General features: G+C 50.8%; 6 protein-coding genes across 6 annotated transcripts; 2 read left to right on the top strand and 4 right to left on the bottom strand.

Annotated features, from left to right (window-relative positions):
• Nucleotides 1-227: 227 nt before the first annotated feature.
• Nucleotides 228-1,331, bottom strand: POX_d06079 (uncharacterized protein; the record flags this gene model as incomplete). The annotated part of the gene is made up of 1 exon (XM_050114905.1): nt 228-1,331. One exon carries the CDS (start codon nt 1,329-1,331, stop codon nt 228-230), a length of 1,104 nt encoding a protein of 367 aa, XP_049969856.1.
• Nucleotides 1,332-2,478: 1,147 nt separating this feature from the next.
• Nucleotides 2,479-2,873, top strand: POX_d06080 (uncharacterized protein; the record flags this gene model as incomplete). The annotated part of the gene is made up of 2 exons (XM_050114906.1): nt 2,479-2,680; nt 2,767-2,873. 2 exons carry the CDS (start codon nt 2,479-2,481, stop codon nt 2,871-2,873), a joined length of 309 nt encoding a protein of 102 aa, XP_049969857.1.
• An 815-nt stretch (nt 2,874-3,688) lies between these two features.
• On the top strand, nt 3,689-5,182 carry POX_d06081 (Ketoreductase adrE; the record flags this gene model as incomplete). Its single annotated transcript, XM_050114907.1, has 5 exons — nt 3,689-3,955; nt 4,099-4,276; nt 4,365-4,537; nt 4,611-4,710; nt 4,896-5,182. The coding sequence occupies 5 exons, from the start codon at nt 3,689-3,691 to the stop codon at nt 5,180-5,182; spliced, it is 1,005 nt and encodes a 334-aa protein (XP_049969858.1).
• A 1,693-nt stretch (nt 5,183-6,875) lies between these two features.
• POX_d06082 (uncharacterized protein) lies at nt 6,876-9,716 on the bottom strand (the record flags this gene model as incomplete). The annotated part of the gene is made up of 3 exons (XM_050114908.1): nt 6,876-8,493; nt 8,531-9,141; nt 9,555-9,716. 3 exons carry the CDS (start codon nt 9,714-9,716, stop codon nt 6,876-6,878), a joined length of 2,391 nt encoding a protein of 796 aa, XP_049969859.1.
• Nucleotides 9,717-13,485: 3,769 nt separating this feature from the next.
• On the bottom strand, nt 13,486-13,743 carry POX_d06083 (uncharacterized protein; the record flags this gene model as incomplete). Its single annotated transcript, XM_050114909.1, has 1 exon — nt 13,486-13,743. The coding sequence occupies one exon, from the start codon at nt 13,741-13,743 to the stop codon at nt 13,486-13,488; it is 258 nt and encodes an 85-aa protein (XP_049969860.1).
• A 3,749-nt stretch (nt 13,744-17,492) lies between these two features.
• Nucleotides 17,493-24,887, bottom strand: POX_d06084 (Arginine--tRNA ligase, cytoplasmic; the record flags this gene model as incomplete). The annotated part of the gene is made up of 11 exons (XM_050114910.1): nt 17,493-17,735; nt 17,852-18,129; nt 18,191-18,344; nt 18,452-18,531; nt 18,618-19,077; nt 19,160-19,418; nt 19,520-19,760; nt 19,891-20,189; nt 22,766-23,179; nt 23,280-24,574; nt 24,663-24,887. 11 exons carry the CDS (start codon nt 24,885-24,887, stop codon nt 17,493-17,495), a joined length of 3,948 nt encoding a protein of 1,315 aa, XP_049969861.1.
• Between the last annotated feature and the right edge of the window lie 678 nt (nt 24,888-25,565).

The following is a 25,565-nucleotide window of genomic DNA, read 5'->3' on the forward strand; positions in this document are numbered from 1 at the left end:
TCATTCATCCGTTTCGTGATTCCAGTCATTATGTACATAAAAGTCCCCCGTTGGCCCAAATTCAGTTGTAACAAGGCCGAAAGCCATAGCCGTTATTGATATTCCCCCCCCAAAACTCAAGACAAAAATGATTTGCGTTGCACATATTGCCAGCTGCTACTGAACGAGGAAGGAAAACAGAAATTCAAATCACAGGGACACACCCCCCCCCAAGAAATAAAAAGTCATCACTCGTCACCGCTGTCACTCAGACTGTCACGACGACGTCGACCATGGCCATCACGGCGGTAACCCTTGGTCAAACCGGGAATGGGGTGGTGATAACTTCTAGTGCCGTGCGAATCCTCGGTATCAACATTAGAGTATTGATACTCGGAGCGAGAACCCGCCGAAGAGAAATCCAGCGGCTCGGTGTATCCTGGCGCGGCAGAACGGCGATCCTTCTTGCGGGGACTGCTGGTGCGAGACGAAGGGACGGAGGAACGCACGGTACTCTGGCGGCGTTCCCGATTATGTCGGCGAGTGTGGCGCCGGGAAGATGGTGCGCGTAGGTGCTGCTCCTCGGTGGTTTGACTCAGCACATCTTCACTGCCAGCAGTAAAGGAAAAGCCTGAGGGGTCCCGTCGACGGGAGCGACGGGGCTGTTCGTACGCGTAGTCGTGGACCTCGCTCATATCACTTCGGTTGTAGTGGGTCGGAGGGGCGGAGGAGTCATAGTCACTGCCGTGGTAGGTACCATCCGCTTCACGGTTCATGCCACCGATGCGAGCGGGTTTCTCCTCGCGATAAGCGCGCATATCGTCGTCTGCTTCACCCTCCCATCGCTCGTCTTTGTTTCGACGGAGAAGCTTCTCGCGGAAATTGCGTTTCTTTCGGGGTTTCTCCTCGCTGATGGTTGTGGCTGTCTCCGTGTAGGTGGCGGTCTCATCGGCGTAGGTGTATCCGTCATCGCTGTAGCCGAGCACACTGTCGTTGCCCAGTTTGGTACTCTTCGTGGCATTGCTGAGTGTCTTGCCGTCGGGACCTTTGCGTCGAAGGACTGTCGATTTGTAGTCCTCCCAGTCACCTTTGCGCCAGACAAATCCACCATTCTTGGCCCAGAAGAAGAACCAGATCCCACCGAGCACGAATGCCGCCCCGATGAGGGCGAATAGCGCCATCAGCCCTTGCATCTTGATGCTCTTGGGGTCAATTGTGCCTTGGCCATAGTTGGGTTTGGCCTGAGTGGAAGAGGATGAGTCGTCACGGCGCGTGATGTGCTTGAAAGTGAAAGAGGCGAAGCTGTGGGCGAGACTTTGGGGAGTCTCGACATTCTGTTGTACGGGAGCCATGTTGGATGATACACGTGGCTCAGAGCACACGGTTCCAGACAAAGACCCTAATGAGGAATGTCAGAGTTGGAATGGCGCATTTTTGAACATCGATGAGAAAGTGGAGACACACCTTGACCTCAATCCCCGAGCCGGCGCAATATGCTCGTGAGTTGTCAAGCTAATGCGAATATCCTCAGATGAGATGATCTGTTACTTGGCAAATGAGAGAGAATAGTCCTTGAAGGATAAAGCCTGTTGCTGAGCTAGCAAAACAATGATCAGAGTGGGTTGTTGAAGTGAGCAGTGGTTGGGTCATCGATCAAATGGAGGAGGCTGGAGGAGGCTGGGGAGCATTGTTTACCTTGTGGGTTGGTGGGGAAACCATCTCCATCGCACTCCACATTCATGTCCTCAGGCAGACCATCCGGGGGTCATGACAATCACGTGATAGAGTGGAACTTTATTGATCAAAAGGAAATTGAAGTAGTTCGATACATAGAATACGATTAGTAACAAGATGAAGAAGGCGGAATTCATCCAGTCCAGACAAATCAGGAGGGAAAAAAAGGACTGATGCCAGAAGATACTGTTTCCCAGTGCAGGCAAAAAGCCGACCGTATCTATCGACCGATGAGTTCATCATCAGAAATTACTGTCTTCCGTGCGGCTGCAACTGAGCCTTCGACTAGGACCAAAGAGGACGCATATACTACCACCATCATTTAGTGGTTTACTGGCAGCGAAGAAACAATTCTGAATTACGACACGATCCTCCACCTAATTACCCTTTCCAAACGTGAACATGGACCTCTAGTCCTTTTTCTCTGTTGCCAACATCTTTACTTTTACCCTTGAGCAGATCAAGGCATTTCCATGTCTCGACCGTATCAAAATCACGTCATTACGCCATCAGCGGTCATTTTCATCCACAGCCACAGAGCGGCCATCCGCCAGAAGCAGGAAAACCAGAGCACCCGTGCCCCACTGAACGTTGTATACTTTAAATGTATGACAGTTGGGAGATAATTTCAAAGTCCACTCATTTGACATTCTACACACGTACACATTTCTACACCACCACGATAACAAAACATCAGCTTAACAACATCTAGTACACTTTTTTTTTCGATCCACCAAGCAACCTCATTCATCCTCTTCCACCATCATGTCTTCCATCATCGGCTCAGTCAAAGACCTGATTGCCTCAGTCTTCGAGGTCATCTTTTCTGTCTTCCGAGGCGCTTTTGACCTCTTTTCTGACCTCATCACGGCCTTGGTCCATACGATCACGGGATTTTTCCAAATGGTCCTCTCTACGATTGGCAATGTTTTCGAAGCTGCCGGCGGCGTGGGCAAATTTGTTGCAAGTAAGGATCTCCAGCAACCTCATTTTCTCATCCATGGTCTTCCCTGCGTGCCCGAACAATGATTATTGATGATTTTTTGTGGCTAGGCAACATTGTGGTCATTGCTCTTATCGCCGCGGGCATTTTTGGCTATCTGCAATATCAAGCACGCCAGGGTCGCACCGTCAAGGTTGGAGATAAGAAATTGAACTGAGTGGATGGCTTTTGAGGCAGAGATCTTGATCGAGGACGCCCATGGGTACCATGGTCATTGGCAGATCTGCTTATTGACTGGGTGATTTTATTCTACCGACGAGGGCGCTCTGGGGCGAAGACTGGTTCTGACTGACAGGGGATGAGAGTTGAAAGTTTTCTTTTTCTTGATCTTTTCCGATTCGTTGCTCGTGCTTGATACCAACTTGATCACATTTTATCAGTTTTCTAAGTAGCTACAAGGCTCCATGTGATGATTTCAATGAAGAGAGGCATGACTCTGGGTAAGGAAGAGCCAGTCACATCTTTACGAACAAAAGACTCGTAAACATGGTTTCCACGAAAATGTTCTGATTCTCCTACGCCTACAAATCCAGTCTGTTAGTGTGGATCTTGTATCTGGATGCAGTGGTCAACCTAGGACCAGATCCCTAACCCGTTCCTCGCGTGGTCAGGCGAGGAAGCTACCTCTTTCGGCGAGCCATTCTTGTTCAATGACTTACCCGGAATGGGCTGTACTTTGAGAGTGGCAACCGTCAATCAGTGGAGAGAAGTACTGTAAAATCTATAACACTTCATCCTAGAACCCGGGGCCATAATTTTATTTCGGTGAGATTACCTAGGTGGGTCCAAATGAGCAACTCGTTCAGAGCGGGGACTGAAAAGGGAAAAAGAGGCCGCGTTTTGTCCCCGAATCGCACTTTGAACTAGTGGTCGTAAGCGTCTTTAAATAGAATCGTTACGATCGCAACGAGGTTATAAACACAGGATATCCTGCGTTCGATGAGAGCCGGAATCTCACGTCCAGTCTTCAAAATGTCGGAATCGCAATATACAATCCTGCAAGGATCGAGAATCCTCGTCACCGGCGCAAATGGTTTCATCGGGTCCCATATTGTCGATCACTTGTTAGCATTTGGCTACAAAGTCCGGGGAACTGTTCGCCAACCGAAACCCTGGCTAAACGAGCTCTTTGACAAGAAGCACGGAGGAGGCAAATTTGAAACAGTCTTACTGCCCAATCTTAACGATGCCGTTGACTGTGATCATATGTTCGACCAGGTTGAAGGAATTATTCATGTTGTGCGTCATGTTCTCAAATTGATGGTCATACCTATGCGCAGAGGACAAAACAAAAGCAACACCAAATAGATATCACACCCGTAGCCGGGTTGATGGCCCTGAAATGTCCCATCTAACTGACATCTTTGGAGTACCTATGACAGGCCACAGATGTCTCGATGAGTCCCGATGCAAACAAAGTCATTACAAGTTCCGTCCAAGGTACACTTGCTATACTGGAAGCAGCCGCGAAACACCCGAGGATCCGGCGCGTGGTGATAACTTCATCGCAGAGCGCTGCATACTTGCCTCGGGCAGATCACCCGGGGCTCGTAACCGAAGGTAGGTGCCTGGGTTGGTTTCTACATCATGGGAAATTTCAAGCACACAAGACTGATTCAAACTGATTCCTTTTCTGGTGGAAACTCAGAAACTTGGAATGATGCCGCCATTGAAGCAGCCTGGGATCAAAATACACCCGCCGCAACCAAGCCAGTCTTTGTATATGCTGCATCCAAGACAGAAGCTGAAAGAAGTGCATTCAAATGGGTCGAGGATCACGGCCGACCGTTTGTGCTCAATTCGGTACTGCCGTGCATGACAGTAAGACTTTTTAGTCATTCCTATTCAGTCGACTGCTATTTGAGTCTCGGACAGACCATTTACACCTCGGCAGGTTGGTAAAATCCTCGCACCAGAAATCAAGGGCTCGTCACAGATCTTGATCCGGAAAATGCTTCAAGGAGACGATTTCCCAATCAAATTTCTTCCTCCTCGTGAGTCACTTCCCCTCCCCCTTCAAATTACCTCCTATCTATATCCCCCTCCTTTCCCCCGCCCTAATCCCCTATCGACGTTTCCTTCGAATCAATACCTCACGAGAATTACAGAATAACTTTCTTACCTTTCTCCCCATTTCAAAAAAAAACTATAGAATGGATCATCAACGTCCACGACGTAGCCCGCCTACACATAGCAGCTCTCCTCTCCCCAGCTATAACCTTTGACCGAATCTTCGCATTTGCAACCCCGACCACCTGGTCCGAAGTCGTCCACGTTCTGCACAAGCTTTGCCCGGAAAACACGCTGATCCCGCGAGATCCTCTTGGTGATATGTCTGAAAAGCGTGATTCGGTAGAAGTGCGTCCCGCAAAGAGAGCAAAAGAGATCCTTGGGGATTTTTGGGGGAGGGAGGAATGGGTAGGACTGGAGGAGAGTATTAAGGATGGTATTGCTGATCTTCTATGATTTGGATGGGATGGTGCGTATGATGCGAGTAGGATGCCCTATTGACAGAATCAAAGAGCGCGAGGTTTTGGGCTAGCAATTCTGTATTCACGTATATTGTGATGCCTTTTTAAAGTCACCGGATGGATGCACTATATCTAATCCAGTAATAAATGAAGGCAATATATCATCTACTCAATTTATGGCAAGGTGGAGCAAATTACACTCACTGCCGAAGGGGAAGATCCATCTGATACAACTACGTAATAGCGGGCCAGATAGAACTTTCAATAGCTTCAATAATTGGAAGATCCACTCGAATCGAGTGGTCTCACCAGCAGCGGTCAGGCAGCCTTACTCTCATTCATATGAATGGGAATATTATTGATTTCCAACGCTGGAAGAAAGACACAGACACAACAGGTCCATCCCCTCATCAATCTATCACTGATGGTCCTCAGAAAACTCCACATCGAGCCACACATTGGAGCGAAAACATCAAATCAAAAAAGAAAAAAAAGATAAAGACCTAGGTCCCCGGCTACTACTGTCTGACCGTGATCATCAAAGATAAAAGATGAGGCCGATGTGAAGCCGTGGAAAAGCCACGCTGGTAATATAGAAAGGATCTCCAAAGCAAGTTCGAAGCGCAAGGTATAAAGACGTTCATGCAGAGGATATAGGTATAGGCATAGAAGATCGAATGAAGGAAAAAAGAAAACACAAAAATCAGAGGACATGAGATGACGGAAACGAAAAAGGGGATATACATCAACGCTGACAATTAGCTTGTACCAAGGCAAGGCAGAGCAACGCAACGCATCAATCACATGAATCGGAATTTGTCATCGCAGGTCATCAGAATCGTACAATCGTATCACCATCACGAGCGCGGAAGACATGTCGAGCTCACATGGCAAGAAAGATCAATGGCCACTTGTTCCGTCTGGGATTTCGTAAGGGGATGATCCCAGCATGGCCTGGATTGGGACTAATCTCACACCATCAGCTTTCATCCCTCACTCTGTCCAGATCCCCATCGAGAATCGAATCAAGATCAGATCGGATACAGAGTGAGAGAGGTCACAGCCAAGACGGTGTTCAGACTGGCCTCAATCTTAGCCAATGAGGGATATTTCCTGTCAATTCCTCGGTTCGCAGCCATGCCTCTTTTTTTCCAACGTTCGCCCAACCATGATCGTCCCCAAATAGGAAATCAATGGCAATCGCGAGAGAATCCATCTAGGGACCCTTTCGGTTCACACAAAATCAATGCCCCGAAGTTTCGAAAAAGCTTTTGCTCCTGCTGCAAGCCGCAGACACGGTGGAACCGACCGTTTTGCTCGAATCGCTTTTTGGTTCAGGCCTGCCCCCGTGAAAAGAGAAAGAGAAGTGAAAAGGAACATGCAACATGAAAGGAAGACTCCGAAGGTGGAAATCTCAAAAAAAACCAAAACCACAACCAAAACCAAAAAAAACAAATGGCAGAGTAAACATCAACATCAGCATCATAGTCATGAATACCCGTCCAGTTCCAAAAAAATGCCGAAACATCCATTATCCAGTCCAACTTTTAAGCAAACAAATTGCCGGGGAAGAAAATAAAAAGCACTTGGTATCCGACCGAGAGGCGATGTGCAGAGACGGAGAAAGAAAAAGACACACAGGTTTCATGAGTTATCGTCAGGAACAGCCTTGTCTTGCCCAAGGTGTATCAACGCGCATAACGACGATTATCGCCATAGGTCGATTGACTCGAGCGACGGCTTGCCCGTTCAGAGCGACGATCATCACGCGGACGTCGTGGAACCTCATCCGGTTCTCGGCGGACGGAACGACCCGTCTGGTCTGAATACGAAGATCCAGCCGCATGGTATTGTTTCGGCCGTCGTTCACCGGCGATAGACAATTGGACACGGCCCGTGTCGCCAGCTTGGATCTTGATATTCTTACCAGCGACCGACTCCTCGGTGAAACCGATAGTCAATCCATTGACCAACAGATTCATATTCTTGCCCTCCCCGCTGCCGCTGCCACTGCCCCGGCTGCTATTAGATCGGCTCTTCTGGCTACCGTTATCGCTACCTGCACCGATCGCTTTCTTGGTGAGAAGGGCTTCGGCGGATGCAGGCATAGTATTTGTCCGGCCGGACTGCTGAGCCTGATAGCGTTCCACTTCACGTTCGCGGGTTTCCAGTCCGTCGCCAGTCCCCGTGCTGCGTACATCCTCTTCCTCCTCATCTTCCTCCTCATCTTCCGAGTAGTACTCCCGAGGACGACGACGGCGAGAGGTTGCGACGGCCACTTGGGCGCCACGGGCACTGTCGTGATACGATGTTGACCGTCGAGTTTCGCGTAGACTTTCATACCGAGGCCGAGGTCTGGTTTCACGGGAGGTCCGTCGACCGGGCTCGGGCAAGGCAGCGACCATATCACTCATATCCATCGACGCACGCGATTGACGCCGCGGTGCCGCCGGAACAGCTTGAGTGGTGTAAGCCTTGCGCGAGAGCTCGGGACGATCGGGTCGTTTCGCCTGGTGAACCTGGGCCTTGGGTCTTTGAGGCATCGGCCGCGGCGGGGGAGGCATCTTGTAGAAATCTTCATCGCGGGGAGGTTTGGGGGCTCGCCCTCGCGGCGCGTCGTAGTGGGGTTCACGGTGGTATTCACGCGGTGCTTCCCTTGAGCGATACTCACGAGAAACTTCTGATGTGATTGGCGGGGGGAAGTACGAGTCTTCTGGTTCATCAAGCCAATCCGGAAAGACACCTTGCTCCATCTGCGGCGGTGGGGGCGGGGGAGGCGGTCCTCCATAGATCGAGGACGAGCGACGCGGACGAGATTGGGGCGGACGTTCTCGAGTCCGCGAGCGTGATCGCTCGCTCGGCGGGTAGTCGGACGGGTGTCCATACTCGGATCCCGCATAATATGACCCGGCGTAGGGGGATGAGGCATATGGATGACCATACGCTGATGAGGCGGGTGGAGGGCCCTGGTCATAGTATGACCCCGGGTGATGATAGACCGGTGCGGCGGCATGGCCCATCATGCCCGCGTGCATACTGACGGGTCGATCTTGATGATACATGTGTGTCCGATAGGAATTGGAATGGTGTGATCGACCCACCGGACGGTGAAACTCCTCGACGGCGTACGGATGACGACCCCCGTGGGGTGAGGACGGTGGGTAGTCCGGGACCGGCGGCGGGCCAAAGTGGTAGGCAGAGGCAAAGTCCATGCCGAAGTGGTGATCCACGGGCGTGGAGGGTGGTTGCTTGATGATAACGGGCGGATTTTTCGTAGAAGAGTTCTGGTGGAGGATGGTGTTGGATCTGAGCAGATTCACGGCGGCGATGTTTGGACGAGGACCGTTGCACGTGAGCATGATGATGGGATGGAATCCCCGTCGGCTTCTCAGCGTGCTCCGGTCGAATGCGTTCGCGCTCTCTCTCGGTTCGTGGCCGTCGACTGGAACTGGTTCGGGCTAGGTCGGTGCGATGCTTGGGCATATCCAGCTTATGAGGGACGGGGGGGCTTCTCTCGCCCAATGGGCCGGATTGGGTGCTGGTGCCGGTGGCGGCGGTACGACTAGAATAGCCTGAGTCACTGGCGCCGTCGATCAGCGGCTCCGCTGGGAATCTATGAGCCAACCTGGAGGAGACTTTGATAGCCGTATTGGCTGAGTGCCGACTGTCGGGTACGATGCCGCCTTCTTCGTCGTAGTCCTCGACATAGGCCGCTTGAGGGACCCTGCCCCCGGGCATCGCTTTGCTGCACGTTTTGATGACGGAGCGATCTGACCGGGTGCCAATGTCAGTTCCGAGGAGGCAGCTGTTTGAGGGAAGCAGGGGGGGGGGGGGGGGGGAGGACGGGCTTGGGTGAGGTTCGATGACGACCTGGCCTGCTCCCGATATGGGAACCAGCGGTGCGTGGGTACTCCACCCGGGCAGCAGCAACGAAGGGAAACAATTTGGGACGACCTACAGCAGACAGATCAACTCCCGTGGGAATGAGACCGATCTGGTTTCCCCTCGTTGAGGATGAGTCAGTCCCCGAGAGGGATCAGGCAGGTATTTTTGTTTGTCGGGCGCGGGTGTTCCTGGCCTAGCCCACTTTGCATGTATGGGGATGGATTTCCGGTATATCACAAGCACGAGGCGTATGACTTGATACCAGCCGTCGATACCACCACGAATGCGACCGCAAGGAACAAAAAAAAGGTGTCTCACACAACGTGTGGGTAGGACAAGAGTTGTTCGGCGTGATGCCGTCCAGTCTTTGGTCGCGTCGTTTCTCGCACGATCGCACTGGGTCACTCCCTCCCTTTCGCGCGTCTTCACTCCCTCCCTCTCTCTCTCTCTTCCTGTTTTTTTTTTCTCTCCGTCTCACACACTCCTCTCCTCTCAGCGTCACCCAACCCGATCTCAGTCAGTCGCAATGGCCGGTGGACCCCGCCAATCGCAAGGGCGATGGCAGGTGGTTGGGCGTAATCCGAATCTGTCAGCGGGCGGAGGCAACGAGGTGGTATAAGTCCAGATCGCAGTAATGTCTCCATCTGAGAGCCGGGTGAGGTTGGGTGTGGAAAGAAGGCGCGCGAAGAGTGATCGGGCGGCAGAGCGTCAGGCGTGGGTCCTGACGATGGCAGTCGAACAGCAAGGAGAAGGAAAGGGAAGAACGAGAATGGGGGAGAGGGGACAGGAAAGAACCACCGGACGTCGGAAGAAGATGAGTGGTGGAGAGTCGACTGGTAGCTGCAGGACTTCTCGAAAGTAGTCTGGAAGACGGCACCCGGTGCTTTTGGGGGGGGGGGGGGGGGGACCTTTGGGCCTCTGTGCCTTGTGATGGAATCTGTGGATGTGCCTGACTTGGGTACCCAGCGAGTGTCAAGTGGGGGGCGGTGGGTTATTTTTTTTTTTCTCTTTTTTTTTTTCTTTATCGATTTGGGCGGGTGGATGAAGAGCGGAGTGGGTTTGGGTTGGGTTGATTTGGGTAGAGACCAAGTAGTTAAAATCTCGGGAAGAGTGGAGTCGAATGGGCAGCGATCACGGGAAAAAGAAAATCGATCAAAACCAAACGGGGAGGAAAAAGAGGAAGGGGAATCAACTGGTAGATAAGCAATCCCACCATCCGCGTCGGATGCTCCGTGGGGGAGATGGAAGGGGAGATTGGCAGCACCAAGACAGAGTTTCGTGAAGACGAAAGAGGGAAATTATCACCTGCGTGCGGAAGAGGCAAAACAAAAAGAGGGTACGGGAGACCGAGCAGATGGGGAGGAAAAAAAAAAGAGATGATCCAAACAAACCAAAATCAAGGCCCGATCGAAATTTTCCGCGGTCTCGCCTCAGTCACCCAAAGTCAACACGGGCGTCTTGCCTCGAGAACAGACGAGAGTGTAGCGTCCCGTCTCGCAGTGGAGAGCCTCAGGGTCAGTGGGAGGAGTCCTCTACTGTACATGGTACCCAACCTGGACACGGTATGGATTCACAGTCAGTCCGACTGGTACGCAGGACATGACAAGCAAGAGGGAAGAAACGCCCAGCGAAGATTGAAATTCAAAATTTCTGTTCCGAAATACCATGAAACCAAGCCGAGGGAACATCGTGAGAGTTTGTTCTGATGTGAAAAGTCCCATGATAAGCGGGCTACTACTCATCTGTACACGTCCTCGGTACCGAGGCGACAAGGATGCCAGACTGTACTACTGCTACAGTCGTTGGGCTCTCACTCGGTCAATTTACGATGCACTTGTATATGAACCCAACGAAGTCCCCGGAAAGATCTGATGGGGACACAACCACCACAAATTTCAAAAGAAACCCAACGGAGACAGAATCACTCCGCTCGACGAACAGAATGACTCGTCTGGAGGGACTCCCACTGGGGCCCCTCCACTCGTGTTGCCTGACGTGAGCGTCGGAAGTATACTATATACGTGATGGCCCTCGGGAACACACACAGCCAGATGAGACAAAACTGAACCATTCAGATTACAAAATGGAAGGAGATTGTCCGTGTGAACGGAGACCTGGTGGGGAACGAACTCCCCCGTCAACTCCGTTTTTTTTTTCTGATCTCGAAACGGGATCGCACGGCGAGGGATCATCGGGTGGCCTCAGCGTTGGCGGAAATCATCAGGGCGGGTGAAACCGTGGACCGACTCAACGTCAAGCTCGGGGGACCCGCCAGAAGGCGAAGGTCGTTCCCTGGTTCAACCACAAGAGGGACCACGGGCCAGTCGCACACTCTAAAACTACCAGCACCCAGCAGTCTGACCATCTCACAGCCTGAAGGGGAGTGTCCCGATTCAGGGTATTGAGGGACGACCTGATGTGCTGACCACTTGATGACGATAGTGGTCTCTGCGTGCGAGGTCTAGCCGTTATCCACGCGTGGACGGGAGCTGCGCATGGGGAGAACGGATAATACAGGGAGGTGTCCAGCTGGCAGCTTGGACAGTCAACGGAAAGGCTTCAAGGATCATCATTCCTGAGTAATCGCTGCAAAAGGCGCTAATCCTCGGTCGGGATGCTTTTTGCTAACACCGACACGGAGATCCAGCCCTGCCACCACCCTTCAACCTTGGCTGCAGGAGTACTGTACCGAGTTCGAATTGTACATTACGCCCTGCTTGACATCAGCAGATAGCCATGTACTTCATTGACACCTCTCCTACCGGGTAGCGAGGTCAACAAACTGCACACAGCGAGTCTCAGACTCGAGTCCGAGGGAACAATCGGTCTGCCCTTCCAAGATGAGACATGAAGATCCTATGTGTACCCCGTATACTCCCCCAATATTTGCACCTGGAGTCCAATTCACCGTTGAAGCTTTCTCGCGAGCCTCATCGGCTTGTTTCCTGTCAACCCATGATTCAAAAAGAGGCCGACGGTCTCTCCGAGTACACTTTATCCGCGCAGAGCTTGCCTTCTTGTATTCTCTCTTTTTCTCTCTCCCTCTCTACCAACCGATCCCGACAATGCCTCTCTCGGTCGCTGAACCTCTTCTCTCATCTGCGCTGCTCCCGGCCCGGCGCCCAACCACTGAGCATGGCGGCCCAATACTTGTGCCCTACCCAAAAGGGAGCCAGAAAGCACAGAAGAGAAATAAACCAAAAATTAAAAAAAAAAAATTAAAAATTAAAAATTAAAACACGAGGACTGCACATCCCTGCTACTGGAGCAAGACAAGGGACCTTTCGCACATTCAGAGAACGAAGAATGCAAAAAAAAAAGATAGACGTTCTATTCCAAATTCATCGAAACAGACGACCACAATCCACAGATGGAGCCCAAGTGGAGACTTCTAGAAGAACAGAAGTCGTCCTCAATTTGAGTCGCGAGATTTTGTAGAGATTGCATTATCTTTCTCTCCCTCGCCCTCACACACAGACGGAATCTTCTCCACCCGAATTATGAGTCTCCGAGGTCTGTACTCATCAACAACGACACAGTACATCATGTCTGATGGTCAAGAGTGTAGTAGTCATCCATTAACCATGTACATTGGAAGAAATGAAACTCGACACCGTTGTGTGGCTCAGCAGCGATCGTCATCGACAAAGTCAACTATACGTCCCCTCTTTCCCCCTCTTCTCTGTTCCCCTCTCTTGTGGACCAGTAGATCACAGTATGAAACCTCAAGTACTGCCAAAGTGATAAAACAAAAAAAAAAGCAAAAATTAACTTCATGCCCTCCCGGGGACAATGTCTATGTTGCACGCGAGGTTTCCTGTATGTACTGCACCTGTTGGGACGGGAAAGCGAGAAGAAGTCGGTCGGGATGTCATGCATGACATGACGCCCTCGGAGACAATCAACTTCAATCTGTCATGGCATTCGACAACTTGTCCGCTTGCGTTATCTCAACAAATTCCGGACTCGGACTTGGTTTTGTAAATGACTTTCACTAGAAGAAAATGAAAGAACAGACAAGAAGCGCATCGATCCAGAGGCCCCCTCGCACTCGCACTCGCATCACATCACAATCCAATCTCCCTCTCAGTACCGGCAGCAGTGACCGTGCCCACGCGTCCGTCTTAATGTCCGCTCCATGCTGCGGCGCGGTGACGCCGGAGGAGACCTGCAGGCCCTCGTGGCAGCTGCTCAATGGGCGCTGCTAGCTCTTGCCCGCTGCTGTCCGAGGGTGAGTCATTATGGGTGCTACTCTCCATCTCTTTCTCTTTCTCCCTCTGTCTGTCTGCTTGCCTCGAGTAGTCGAGCGTCATTTCACCCAACTATAACCTCTTCTGTTTATTTCTGATCTTTCCTGATTTTCCACCTCGGTTAAAAGGTCAACGAGTAGCAACACATATAGAGATGAACTCATCATTCACTACTCGCCATTTCAATTCTATGAAACTTGAAACTGCCGAGGGAAACGACAGCACGCATGAGATGAAGACCTTTGGCGTTGATTGTTGGTTTCTCCGCAATCAATGACACGTGAACCCTGTCGACGACATGGAGGCGCTTTTTCTTTTGTCGGAATTTCTTGAATTGCTTATCAATCAACGGGTCTTTCAGCCATCCAGCTCGACACCACCTGCCAGCGATGAAATCAGAAATTCCGTGGTCGATAGTCATCGTGATCGTTGTCCTTTTTGTCCAGGGTGACCAGACCTGTGACGCTATGACACCTAGTGCCAACCTTGAACTGCGAATCCATGGGATTTTAAGCGATGACTTGCAGCACGGACGAAGATCATGATGACTTTGAGAGTTTGGTTGATGAGGGCACTTCGACTCCTTGCATCTCGGGATGAATCCAGTACACCGATCAGTCCGTGGTCATCAATGAGGTCAGTAGATGCGAGCCAAAAAAAAAGACAAAAAAAAGAGCGGCTTCCAAGTCTGCGAGCAAGTGACGAGAGTTTGTCACCGAGATCATGGCCATCACATCTCGTATCCATTTCCAGCTAAAGCAAGTGTTGCTAAGTATACCACAAGCCATGGACATAATGAAACCTACTCTACCCATTGTAATGCTGTGTACTACCAGACCCGCCTCGCTCTATTCGTAAGCTGGCGGATACCTCTGACGAGAAATGCCAGGACACAGCCCGAATGGGGAAATGGGAAATACTGGCAGTGCCACCAGGACTACTCCCTTTTCACTGGACAATCAACCCTGCTAAACTCAATGAGAAATGCAAAACCCGGGCAAACTTCCCCCCCCAGGTATGTGGCGTGGTCCGTATCATGGGGCCGAGTAGTACGCAGATGCGGCTCTTCAGCCTGTCCCCCCACCTGCGATAGGCAGAGCGACCAGCACACTAAAGGATGTTCATGACTGAAGAAGTGCACCTCGATTTATCCTCCACTGCAAGCATCATATTCGCGTTAAGCTCTCCCTTTCGTGTTTGAACTGAATCCGCGCCACCCTTGGTAATGTGCTCACCGAGTACGATCAGGAAACGCGACTGGAGAACGGACTTTAAGCGCTTGGATCGGGAGATGGATTGCCACAAGATACAGAGCATCTGTACCTTGAGTTTGAAATATTAAGGATAATGGAGATCATATCATTCACTCTTATCAGACATGTGAGTCATGAATATAACTGCTAGATCTACAGTGGGTACTGGGTATCCACTACAAGTATCAATCTTGGGTACTTGCGTGTCTGACTGGAATTGGATTGAATGAGCAATGACAGGTGTCCAGACCTTACAGGTGCTGGTCCATCTCAAAATTCATTAGAAGACCTATATTCTAGACTTACAAGTAATTGCAAGGCACACTAATCAACTTATCATATCGAGGTAGGTGGTTTCACTCCCGCTCGCTCAAAGACTTTGTTTGCTCGAGTCGTCTCTCGCGGTACACAGCTCACTGCTCACAGGATGTCTCTTGCTATTAGCTCAAGTGTGAGACTGCCACGATACACTTTTGTGTAACAATAGCCGATCCCCGCCTATAAGTCATTCTTCATTAATTCATACTTTGGCTGTCCATCGCCGACTAACTGATAGAGGCAGATCCAGGCTTATTTCCTCCCCCAAGCAAGTCATTTTCAACGAAAGGGGGAGGGGCAGAGGCAGAGGAAAATCCTCCGCTGATTTTGCCCAGGAGATAGTAGTACAAGGGAAGGCGGGGAAGTGAATTCCAGCATGTCACCAGAGACACTTGTCCACGCTGGATTCATCTGTCGTATATCATTGTACCCACTTCTTGATGGAAGTTATGTAGGCAACGCATTGCCGGATACCTTACTACAACTCCTACTTTCCATCAAATGTACAACATGCCGAGGAAAAATAGGGATCAATCAAGCGGGATGGCCAGTGGAGCCCCGCCCAGTACCAGTGACAGCACCAAGCGATCAAAGCCGATCGAAGATCACGCCTCCGAAGATCACTTGCCTTTTTGGCACTGAGAAAAAAAATGGTCAAAAGTACTTCTTATCTGACTCGAGGAATGAGTTTACTAGTTGACCGTCGATGGGAGATTGGAGTTTGGATATTCTTGCATTGATTCCATGATCTGAGTGATGGGGAATAGATGAGCAGTTTCACGAACAAAAGCCCGACGTGCATCTCTGATTCTGCTTGTAAGATCTGAATAAGATATCCCCTTCAACGTGGTAAATAAGTACTACAGCAGTATACTCTCAGCAAGGTATGTACCTATTTGCCCACTTCCATCCCTCGGATCTTTTCGCCACAAGCGGGGAAAGCTCGAGACTGAAAAAAGTAGAAAGAACCTAAGCTCCGAGAGGAAAATGGAAAATGCCGTGTTCATTCCTCTTTTCCTTTTCCCTTTTTGTTATATTGGGGGAGGGGGGGGGGGATGTTCTTTTTCAAAATGGTAAAAAGATTCCCCCCCTTGCGTCGCTCATCTCCCAGGTCCACAAGAAGTCACTAATACTACGTACAAGTCCATGCAGTGACCATCTCATGCGATCCAGGCAAACCTGCCAAAATAATGATCTGATTACTGAAATCCCCGTCTTTCTATTTCCTCACCGCAACTTCTTAACCCCGCTTTATGCTCAGCACCGCCGCCACTACCACCATCGCCCCTCGACTGAAGTAACTTTGTGAAACATTCTTCAATTATATGAGGGGGAAAAATATATGTTGGCAAGGAAAGAGTAGCTCCATCCATATAGAATGTTTAGATGGAAATGGTAATATGGAGATCAGATGGGGATGGGTGATCGGATCCACATCGTAGCTAGGTACCTTGTATGCATGAAGTACGGACTACAGTACAGTAGTAAGTTGGACCGAGTACTCGAGGTACTTGGTGATAGTGACCACCTCGCTGGCCAGAACTAGCAACTCTTTCCTCGGTACTTGATCTGGCTATCTCCCGGGCTGGGCTAGACGCTCGATGCGCTTTCTCTTGCGGCACTGTGGATCCGATGGTGTTGAGGAGAGACAAGAGGGAATGGTCATAATGGACTGGATTGGACTGGACTGTGCTCTGCTGTACACAGTGCGCCAACTCGAATAGATCTACCGAGGAGTAACGATTCGATGAACGATACCGCGGGTCCTCAGGATAGGTTCCATAGATACGAGCATGACTTGCATTTGCCTCAGTCCGGCGGCAGGATCCGGTGAGGATAGATACTATTATACGTGTGGATACATATACATACTATCAGCATCTACTGTGGACCTAACATATGATATTCCTGTGCGCAAAAGAGGGTGGGAAAAGTCACAATCAACGCAAAGATATCTGGAACTGCAGTGTGTGCCGTTGCGGATCATAATACTGGCTTGATTCACTTTAGTCATGGGTTTGCTCAGTATTCTGCCACGATATTACATGGAGTAGATGGTGATGCACTTGTGTTTTGCTTGACAGGAGTTGGGCATTTTCATTCATGCTACTGGAATTTCAGCCGCCGAGTGGAGTGGTGGGACTGGCCCGGGTCGGGTGAGCGATTGCGGCTTGGTATTCCGGCAGATGGTACGGAATAGGTTCAATGCCACTGGATCATGGGATCATGGGATCATTCGTGTCCATGAGTCGAGAGTCGGGGGTACGGGTTTTGCCACATGAAGCCGGACATGAAGGTGTGTTCACGTGGGCAGAGAAGAAACACCATTGAGTATTTCCAAAATTAACAGTAGTCATGATCAGGTACATTAGCACTTGAAAAAAAAAAAACAGCGCATTAGCATAAGCGATTAGAAAGAGGTGAATAGAAAAAAAAAAGTTCCACCCAGACCCCCAAAGCACAGAACATGTGTAGCAGATCCACAAAATGCCACAAAACTCCATGTCCAAAACAGTCTATACAGCCCTCGAGCCCTTTCTATAAGCCACCCAATCACTCTCAGCGAGGTGATAATTTTTGAAAAAAGTCAGTCAACAATTCAAGTTCGACGCACAGTAAGCGCGATCCATCCAAATAGTCGATAAACGGCAACGATGCCGATCAAGATGCCAACCCACTTGCCGGTTCGCCCCGTGGCGTACCCGTATTGGGACAGCACGGCGGTTCCCCGAATCATACACTGATCTGCCAGATCTGAATCGTACATGCAGCGACAGCCTGTTCCGCAAGAGTAATTTCGTTTGGAGAATTCGTTGACCATCATTCCTTGGAAGACATAGGCCTAAAACAAAGACGAAGGGAAGCGGATTGGGCGTTAGTGAGAGGAAAAGATGTAAAAAAAATATAGACAGGAGAGATTAATAGACATGAGATGGATATGTATGAACGAGTGCGTACCTGGTAATCAATGTAGTGGAAGACGTATTTCCAGAATGGATTGAGGATGGTGGGGGCGACGAGGAATCCGCCAACACTCATCCAGAGTCCGTTGGCAAAGGCCACTAGGGCGAGGGCAATGACGAAATTCGGGAAGATGGACGTGAAGAATACCACCAGACTCTCAGCGGCGACGAGGTCCAAGAAGATCCACATCACCCAGGTCATGAAGGCCGAGCCACTAGGGCGGAAGTTGGAGAGCCAGTAGGAGACGACGGAGAAGAGGATGGAAATGAGGACTGGAGCAAAACATGAGTCAAAACGGACGAGTCTTTGGTGAAGATTGACTCAAAAGCTTACATAGATAAGGAAGACCGATGAGAAAGTTGGCAATAACAAATGGAGTAGGACCATAGAGACCGTTGGCTCGCTCCTTGACAAACGTTGCGCGGTCTTCGAGAAATGCAGGGACGTAGGCGACGGCCATGAAGGACATGAATGCTGATCCAAAGAACTGTTGTGCGGATGTGTCAGCTTTTATTTTACTCTCCCTTTCCCCCTTTTTTTTTTTTTTTCACAGTAGATGAAATGCGGGAGAGAATGTGGGTTGCACAAGCTTACAATTGCATTGACAAACGGTTGAATATAATCCTGGGTTGGATGAAGACGCAGCCATACTGTGCCCATCATGATAGCAAGACCTGGTTCTAGGTGTAAGCTTCTGCTGTCGAGACCAAACACCAATTTTTGTCGTGGTAACAAAGAGGGGGAGAAGAAGGAAACTCACCAAGATACATGGCAATTCGGATTCCATAAGCCACCACATCACGATAACTCTTGATCCAGAGACGATGGAGTAAAGCCTGTGTGATCTTGACGGCATTTGGACGAGCCATGTCCTCGGGAGTGAGGACATTGGCGTTTTTCTCGGATACTTGACTCCGCGAAGAGACCTGTCTCATCGTGTTTTGCGCTTCAGCAGAAGTAGTCCACTCGCTCTGAATGCGATGAACACGCTCGCGGGCCTCTTCCTTGGCACCACCAAAGTCTGAACTGACAATGTCGAGAAGAAACTCGGCGGGATTGGTGTGCGTGGGGATGGGATGCCCGATTCGTGCGAAATAATTTTCCACTTCGTGGTTGATGGGGCCAAAGTAGCATGTTCTCCCGGCGGACAAGAGAAGGAGTTTGTCGAAGAGCTGGAAGGTGGTGGTTGAGGGTTGATGGATACTGGCGATGATGATCAACTAGATATAGCGAGAGAACTCGGTTCAGCATGGTCATTTTCCTTGAAAAGGGATCTCTTTTCTCGAAGTGATTTGAACTCACGTTGTTTTCCCGGGCAAGCTTTTTGGCGTACGACATGACCTCGTAGCTGGCGGTCGAGTCCAGTCCACTGGTGGGCTCATCCAAGAACAAGATCTTGGGACAGGTGATGAGCTGGCTGGCCACGCTGACCCGTCGCTTCTGGCCTCCACTGATACCCTTGCGAATAGGCGTCCCCACCAGAGTGTTTTCCTGGCTTTGGATTCCAAACGACTCCAGGAGGGTCTGAATGCGTTCCATACGTTGACGCTTGGTCACCGAGCTGTCATATGGTGTCGAGCAGTCAGAATAGGTTCCAAATCCAGATCAAGAGGTATCCCCAATACAATCATGAGGTATTGTCTTTGATAAGATGCAACATACCTTGGCAACGACAGGTCGGCTGCGAATTTCAATGTTTCGCGGACCGTCAACGATCCGATCAGTGCATCTTCCTGTTCGACATACGAGGTCATGCGACCAAAGGCTCCCGTGTCCACATGAGTGCCGTTGACAAATGTGTCTCCCATCACTTTGGCCCCGGACGCGGCGGGTCGTCGAGCCAACACATTGAGCAGCGTGGTTTTGCCGCAGCCCGAAGGTCCCATTAGGGCAACAATTTCTCCTGTGCGCCTCGATCGAGAAAGAATCAGTCATCCAGTGTCTTTGGTGCCCTTGACTCTTCCATGATAAAAAAAAGGAAAGTTCAGAGGTCTTGGCCCATTTTCTTCTTCTTTTTGGGAAATAGGACTAACCTTGTTGGACGTCACCGGTAATGTCGTTGATCAAATCCCTCGCTTTCTTCGTCTGCCGGTCCTTGACAGTGACGGTGAGACCACTCCAGGAGAAGTTCTTGACGGAATGGTTCATCAAAAAGCGACTGTCTCCATTCCACTCCACGTCGAGGGTTGGGCTCGGCGGAGCCTGGCTCCCGCTCGCGGAGGACGGTGGTTCTTCCATCCTCGTCATGATGCAAAATCCAGTCGGGTTGATATTCCGAGGGCGTGTTGTTGTCTCTCCTGGTGTCGTGATGTCGACAGGTCGGTAGGTAGGTCTAGTTCAAGATCCTGTGAGTGTATCTGCCACCTCGAATCACTGCAAGAGGACACTTGAGGGATGGGATTCTCGGAAGAGCGCAAGATGAATGAACACAGTCCAAGTGATATACAGAAATATTGCACCCTTTATGGAATCCAGGGATCTTCTGCCCATTAAGTAAGGAATGTGCCCATCTTTGCCCAATAGAGGTCCAGAAGGCCTCATGAGCCATCCCAGCGAGCCTCTCTCTTGTCCAGTGCCAATCGGAATTATTGCATCCAGTCCAACGGGTCCAAGTGGGTGGATCTCACTCTTGTGTTGATGGGCGGGTCACGGGGAAGGAGAAAACGGCGACCTTCAGCCGCATGGAACTGCAAATGGTCAAATGGTCCCCGACCACAGCATATCCTCCAGAGCCTCTACCCTTCAGCTCCTCCTGGTTCTGCCAGGGAACTCAAAAGACACCTCAGTCTATGCCTAAATAGCAAGCTAGCAAAAGTTTTCCAAAATTGTGGCTGCTTCGTATGGGGCCGCTGGCTGGACAGCTGAATATTAGTCTATTCCCAATTAGGAAAGACGTCTAGAGGAAACACATAAACGTAGCAGAAAGCGTCGCGATGCACACGTGAATCTACTGAGACGAGGGACTAAGAGTGAAAAAGACCAGAAAGAAGAGAAAGGGGGGAGGGGGGAGATCGCCATGACTGGCGCCAAGTGTCGCACTCTATAGGTTTGACATGGGCCGCAGTGCATGCAATACAGCAGGGAGTATCACACCTGGATGCAGTGCACGGCGTGCACTGCACGCACATAATACATTGTTTGTCAAAGAAAAAAAAGAAAGGTCCTACCTAAGATTAGTTCATGTGGAGCCCGTCATTGGAGGGTGGACTCTGCGGGCTAACTCTGTATGGGAGAGAAGAATGTTCCCCGACAGGGCGGAGGGGACGCCGATTGACACGGCGTTCCACCCACAGACACACGCACTCTCTCAAGTCTTTTGCACTCTGCTTTTGGTCTGTTCGCTCTCTCTCTGTCAGAGACCATGACTAAGAACGGTTCTCATGAAACTGTTGCAAAGTGCCTAAGAGCCAGGCAGATCAGTGACATCATGGCTTCTTCATCTTTGCCTCTGTGTCGGCCGAGCTGGTCAACACTAGGCGTCATTACCGTAATCCTGGAGACAGGACTCATTCTCCTACTTACAAGGGAAGGTTCAATCATGACCATGGGTAAATTCTACACACTCATAGCCTCCCATTGATGTAAAATATAAAACATCAAGCAGGTTCTGTCACGAGGTCGATCAGCCCACCGATCTCATCTCGGGATCAGGAGAGGTCTCTCTTGGCCTGATACTCTCGGCCGGCCGAATGAATGGCACGGGGATTATGTCAAAGTCTCGTCAAACCCCGATCATCCACAGCGTGCGCCGAGTCCACCACTTGAGCTTGCCAAGGAATGTTCATCCTTATTGTGTGTTCCCCGCTGACCGGAGCTGGAATCCAGTGGTGACTTGAGCTGAGCCTCGACTCCCAACTGGGCGGCGCGTGAATCCCGGGGATCACGTGGTTCCCGGCAAAAGTGGACAGCGACCATTTCGAGATCAGATCGAGATGTGGTCTACGGTGGTCAGCGAGGATTCCATGACTCATGAATATGTGGCCGGCCACATTACTCGAGAGCTATACATATATGTTCTGTTCGATCGGCGATTGATCCATTTGATTTATCGGGGATGCACACCTTGAAAATGTGTGGATCTCACACTGACTCCACCTAGGGGGGATCCAGTCTTGAGTGTGCATCTTGAAAATCATCACTTTAGCCTGGACTGATAGGTGGGATACTGTTGGAAACGGCGATGACAGAGACGGGAGTTATGGGTACTCAAATCTCCCACCAGTAGTCTGTAGATACTCCCTATGTAATCCAGTCCATCGACAGCGTCTGTTCGATCTTAAGCGTGTGGGTTAGTCACCCAATAGCTTCCAATCTTCGGGCAACAAATTTCTAGCCTCGGGCCCGACTCCCGTCGTCGGGGACAGAGCATCCTCGCTGCTTACCATGACGGGAGTCTTATCGTATGGAATAACCTTACGTACCTAATCATGACTCGATTTATCTCAGCGGTGCTTCCCAGATCGAGCGCCTAACATGAGATCCCGAAGATGAACGGCGAGATAAAAGTACTATCTGATCCTCCGGCACGGAAATTACTAAGATGTTCAGTGGCGGGATGTTGGTACTTTCACTCACCATTGTACAGTCAATCAATGGGGCTAACATCATTTGTTTCTTTGCAATTATTGGACTATCAGCACTGCACTACGTACTACCTGATCATCGGCCTCGACCCACAAAAAAGGGCACTGGAAATACGTTAGGAGACCGACGAAATGAAGAAAAAAAAGCATCCTTATATTTTTTATGAACCCGATTTCTAGCGCCAAAATGTCTAGGGGAAAAAAGGAAGAGATATCATCAAACCATGCCGAGGAGAGGGGGGGGAAACAGAAACCACCGTTTACATGCTGCCAGGGATGGACGGTTAGCGTGTGTCAGAGATCGTGAGAGAAGGGGGAGACATACCGTTCCACGGGGTTCAAGCCTAGTACCCGCATACCGTTGTGCAGGACCTGGCGAGCAGCCGCATATAGAGCCATGCGAGACTTCTTCAACTCGGGCTCGCTTCCAATCACCTTCAACACGTCGTAGCTGGAGCTCAGCATGTGTGTCATGCGGAAGAGATAGCTCAGCACGGTCACAGGCTCCAAAGTCTTGGCCGTGTTGATGAGCACGTCGGGCCATGAGGCAAGAAGACGGATCAAATCAACAGCGTGGCGCTCAGTGAGGAGGGAGAAGTCGGCACTGCTCAGCTCATCGATGTTCAGCTCGGACTTGCGAGCCATGGAGCACAGACGAGCGTGAGCATATTGCAGGTAAGGACCGGTGTCACCCTCAAATGAAGTCATGGCGTCCAGGTTGAAGTCGTATCCGTTAATACTGAAAGGCATGGTCAGTGAAAAGGCCTATGATGAGAGATGGAAGTGAGAGCTTCCACCCCAAAAGTAGAAAGGAACTGCCGCGAAATCTTCACACGTACCGCTTGCCAGTCATATCCTGGACCATGACCGAGGTGATACCGAGAGTGTCGGCAGTCTCCTCGGGATTCTCAACCTGTGAGTACTTGGTCTCGTTCTTCTTCATCACCTCGTGCATCTTGTCACCCACATCGCGCAGGATGTCGTCCAAGAATTTGACGGTACCCTTACGGGTGCTCATGCCGTGGACCATACCAAAGTTGATATGCTGGCAGCGACTAGCCAGATCCTTGTGTCCCATCAGCTCGGTAACCTTGAATAGCTGCGCCAAGTGAAGATCCTGCTGCGCAGCGACGACGTAAATCATCTTGTCGAAGTGGTACTTCTCGTCACGCTCCAAGATGGCACCGATGTCACGGGTCAAGTACAAGGGAGTACCGTCCTTGCGGATGATAATGGCCTTGCCCAACTTCTTCGCACCGTGCTTCGTGAAGTCGGCAATGACAGCACCCTCGGACTCCTCGGTCACACCGGCCTTCTCCATGGCCTTGAAGGCGTTGGCCATGCTCTCGGCCTTGACCTGAGACTCACCCGAGTAGACATCAAAGTCAATGTTCAGGCGAGCATAGGTCTGCTTATACTTGGCAATGCTGAGATCACGGAAGCGGGCCCACAGGGCGAGCGCATCGGGATTTCCGTCTTCCATGCTCTTGAAGTAGCGGCGAGCCTTCTCGTCCTCACTAGCGTCCACCAGCTTGGCAAGCTCCGCCTCCTCAGTAGCAACGTCCTCGCCCTTCTCCTTCTTCGCCTTAATTTGCTCCTTCAGCTCCTTGATGGGCCCCTCCTGCTCACCGACAATACGGTTGACCTTGACGTAGACATCAAACAGATGGTTGATGGGGTCCTTGGTGAGCGCCTCCTCATCTCCAAAGTACTTGAAACCATTGGCCAACAGACCATACTGCTTGCCCCAATCACCGAGGTAGTTCATCTTGATGACGTCCCAGCCCATCACCGTGAATAGGTTGGCCAAGAAACCACCGATGATCGTGGAGCGCAAGTGACCGGCGTGGAAGGGCTTGGCGATGTTGGGCGAGGAGAACTCAATAATGATCTTCTTTTTGCCCTTGGAAGGGTCGGAGGGGTCCTTAAGACCCATGTTACCGTTGGTGCCATAGGCGGCCTTCTCGGTCAGGACGCGGCCAAGAACCGTCTTGGCCAAGGGGCCAGGCTTGCAGAAGAATTGAATGTGAGGGCCGAAAGCGGTGGGAGGATGAATGAGGTCTGACTCGGGAAATTTGGAGGCCAGCTCCGCGGCGAGCTCGTCGGGCTTCTTCTTGATACGAAGGGCGGCGACCTATGCGGGATGAAGGACCGTGTGAGCCCGGAAATCGAGACACGGCAGGCCAATCCACGACAACACATGCAACAAAGCGCAAACGTACCGGCAATGAAAGATCACCCTTGTCCAAAGTGTTGGTCCAAGCCAGGCGGGAGAAGATCAGCTCGGGGTCGATATCGGCGGCCTTGCCCAATTGCTCCGCAATGTGCTCGCGATAGATGTCCATGGGGTTCAGCGACGGGAAGCAGCCAGCGAACTTGGAGGTCTGGGTGGTGGACTGCAGGGTCAAGGCCTGCACCGAGGCCGTCAGGGAATTGGCGGACGCCATGATTGGAGTGCTCGAGAATGGATGCGACAAAACGATCGGGACGTGTGAGCGAAGTCGAAATCGAGAAAAAAAGACGCCTGAGAGTCGACTGGCCCCGCTTAGCAGAATCCGACCCATAAGGAGGGGAACGTCTCTTTTGGTCCATTGAGGGGGTCACCTTTTTTTTTTTGCGGTGACTCAGGCGGAAGCTGCGAGGCGGTACGTCACGTGGCTGAGTCCAGCAGCCCGATCGGGCAGGTAGTACCGTGATTAATCCACGTACTTAACCCTGTATCTCCACGTGCAGTACTAGTCCTGTATACTCCGCCGTTTTCTCTGAATCTTGCAGCGGTGCTCTTATTATTCTCCAATCCTCCTCCTGATACCCTTTTCGAGTTGTAAATGCAGGGAGACCCTGTTTGATATTTTCTGCCGGCTGAATATACCGTACCACGCCCCTCAGTGGTTCGGTTTATTTGCGGCCCGATACATGGATGATGGACGATCAACCCATCGTGGGCGTGGAAAGTCCATAGCTCATTACCAATCCACATATATCGACGCTTGACCAACAGTTTGACTGCGATGTCAACAAGGCCCAAAGTATACTGACTCAATTGAAAAGTAAAAACAAGGAGCCCTCTCTAGCTCGTACGTGATGCGAATTGAGGCTGTGTATGTTGACCCTGTGACGGGCAC

The sequence above is a fragment of the Penicillium oxalicum genome, chromosome IV (genome assembly GCF_001723175.1).
Source record: "Penicillium oxalicum strain HP7-1 chromosome IV, whole genome shotgun sequence".
Taxonomy (NCBI): Eukaryota; Fungi; Ascomycota; class Eurotiomycetes; order Eurotiales; family Aspergillaceae; genus Penicillium; species Penicillium oxalicum.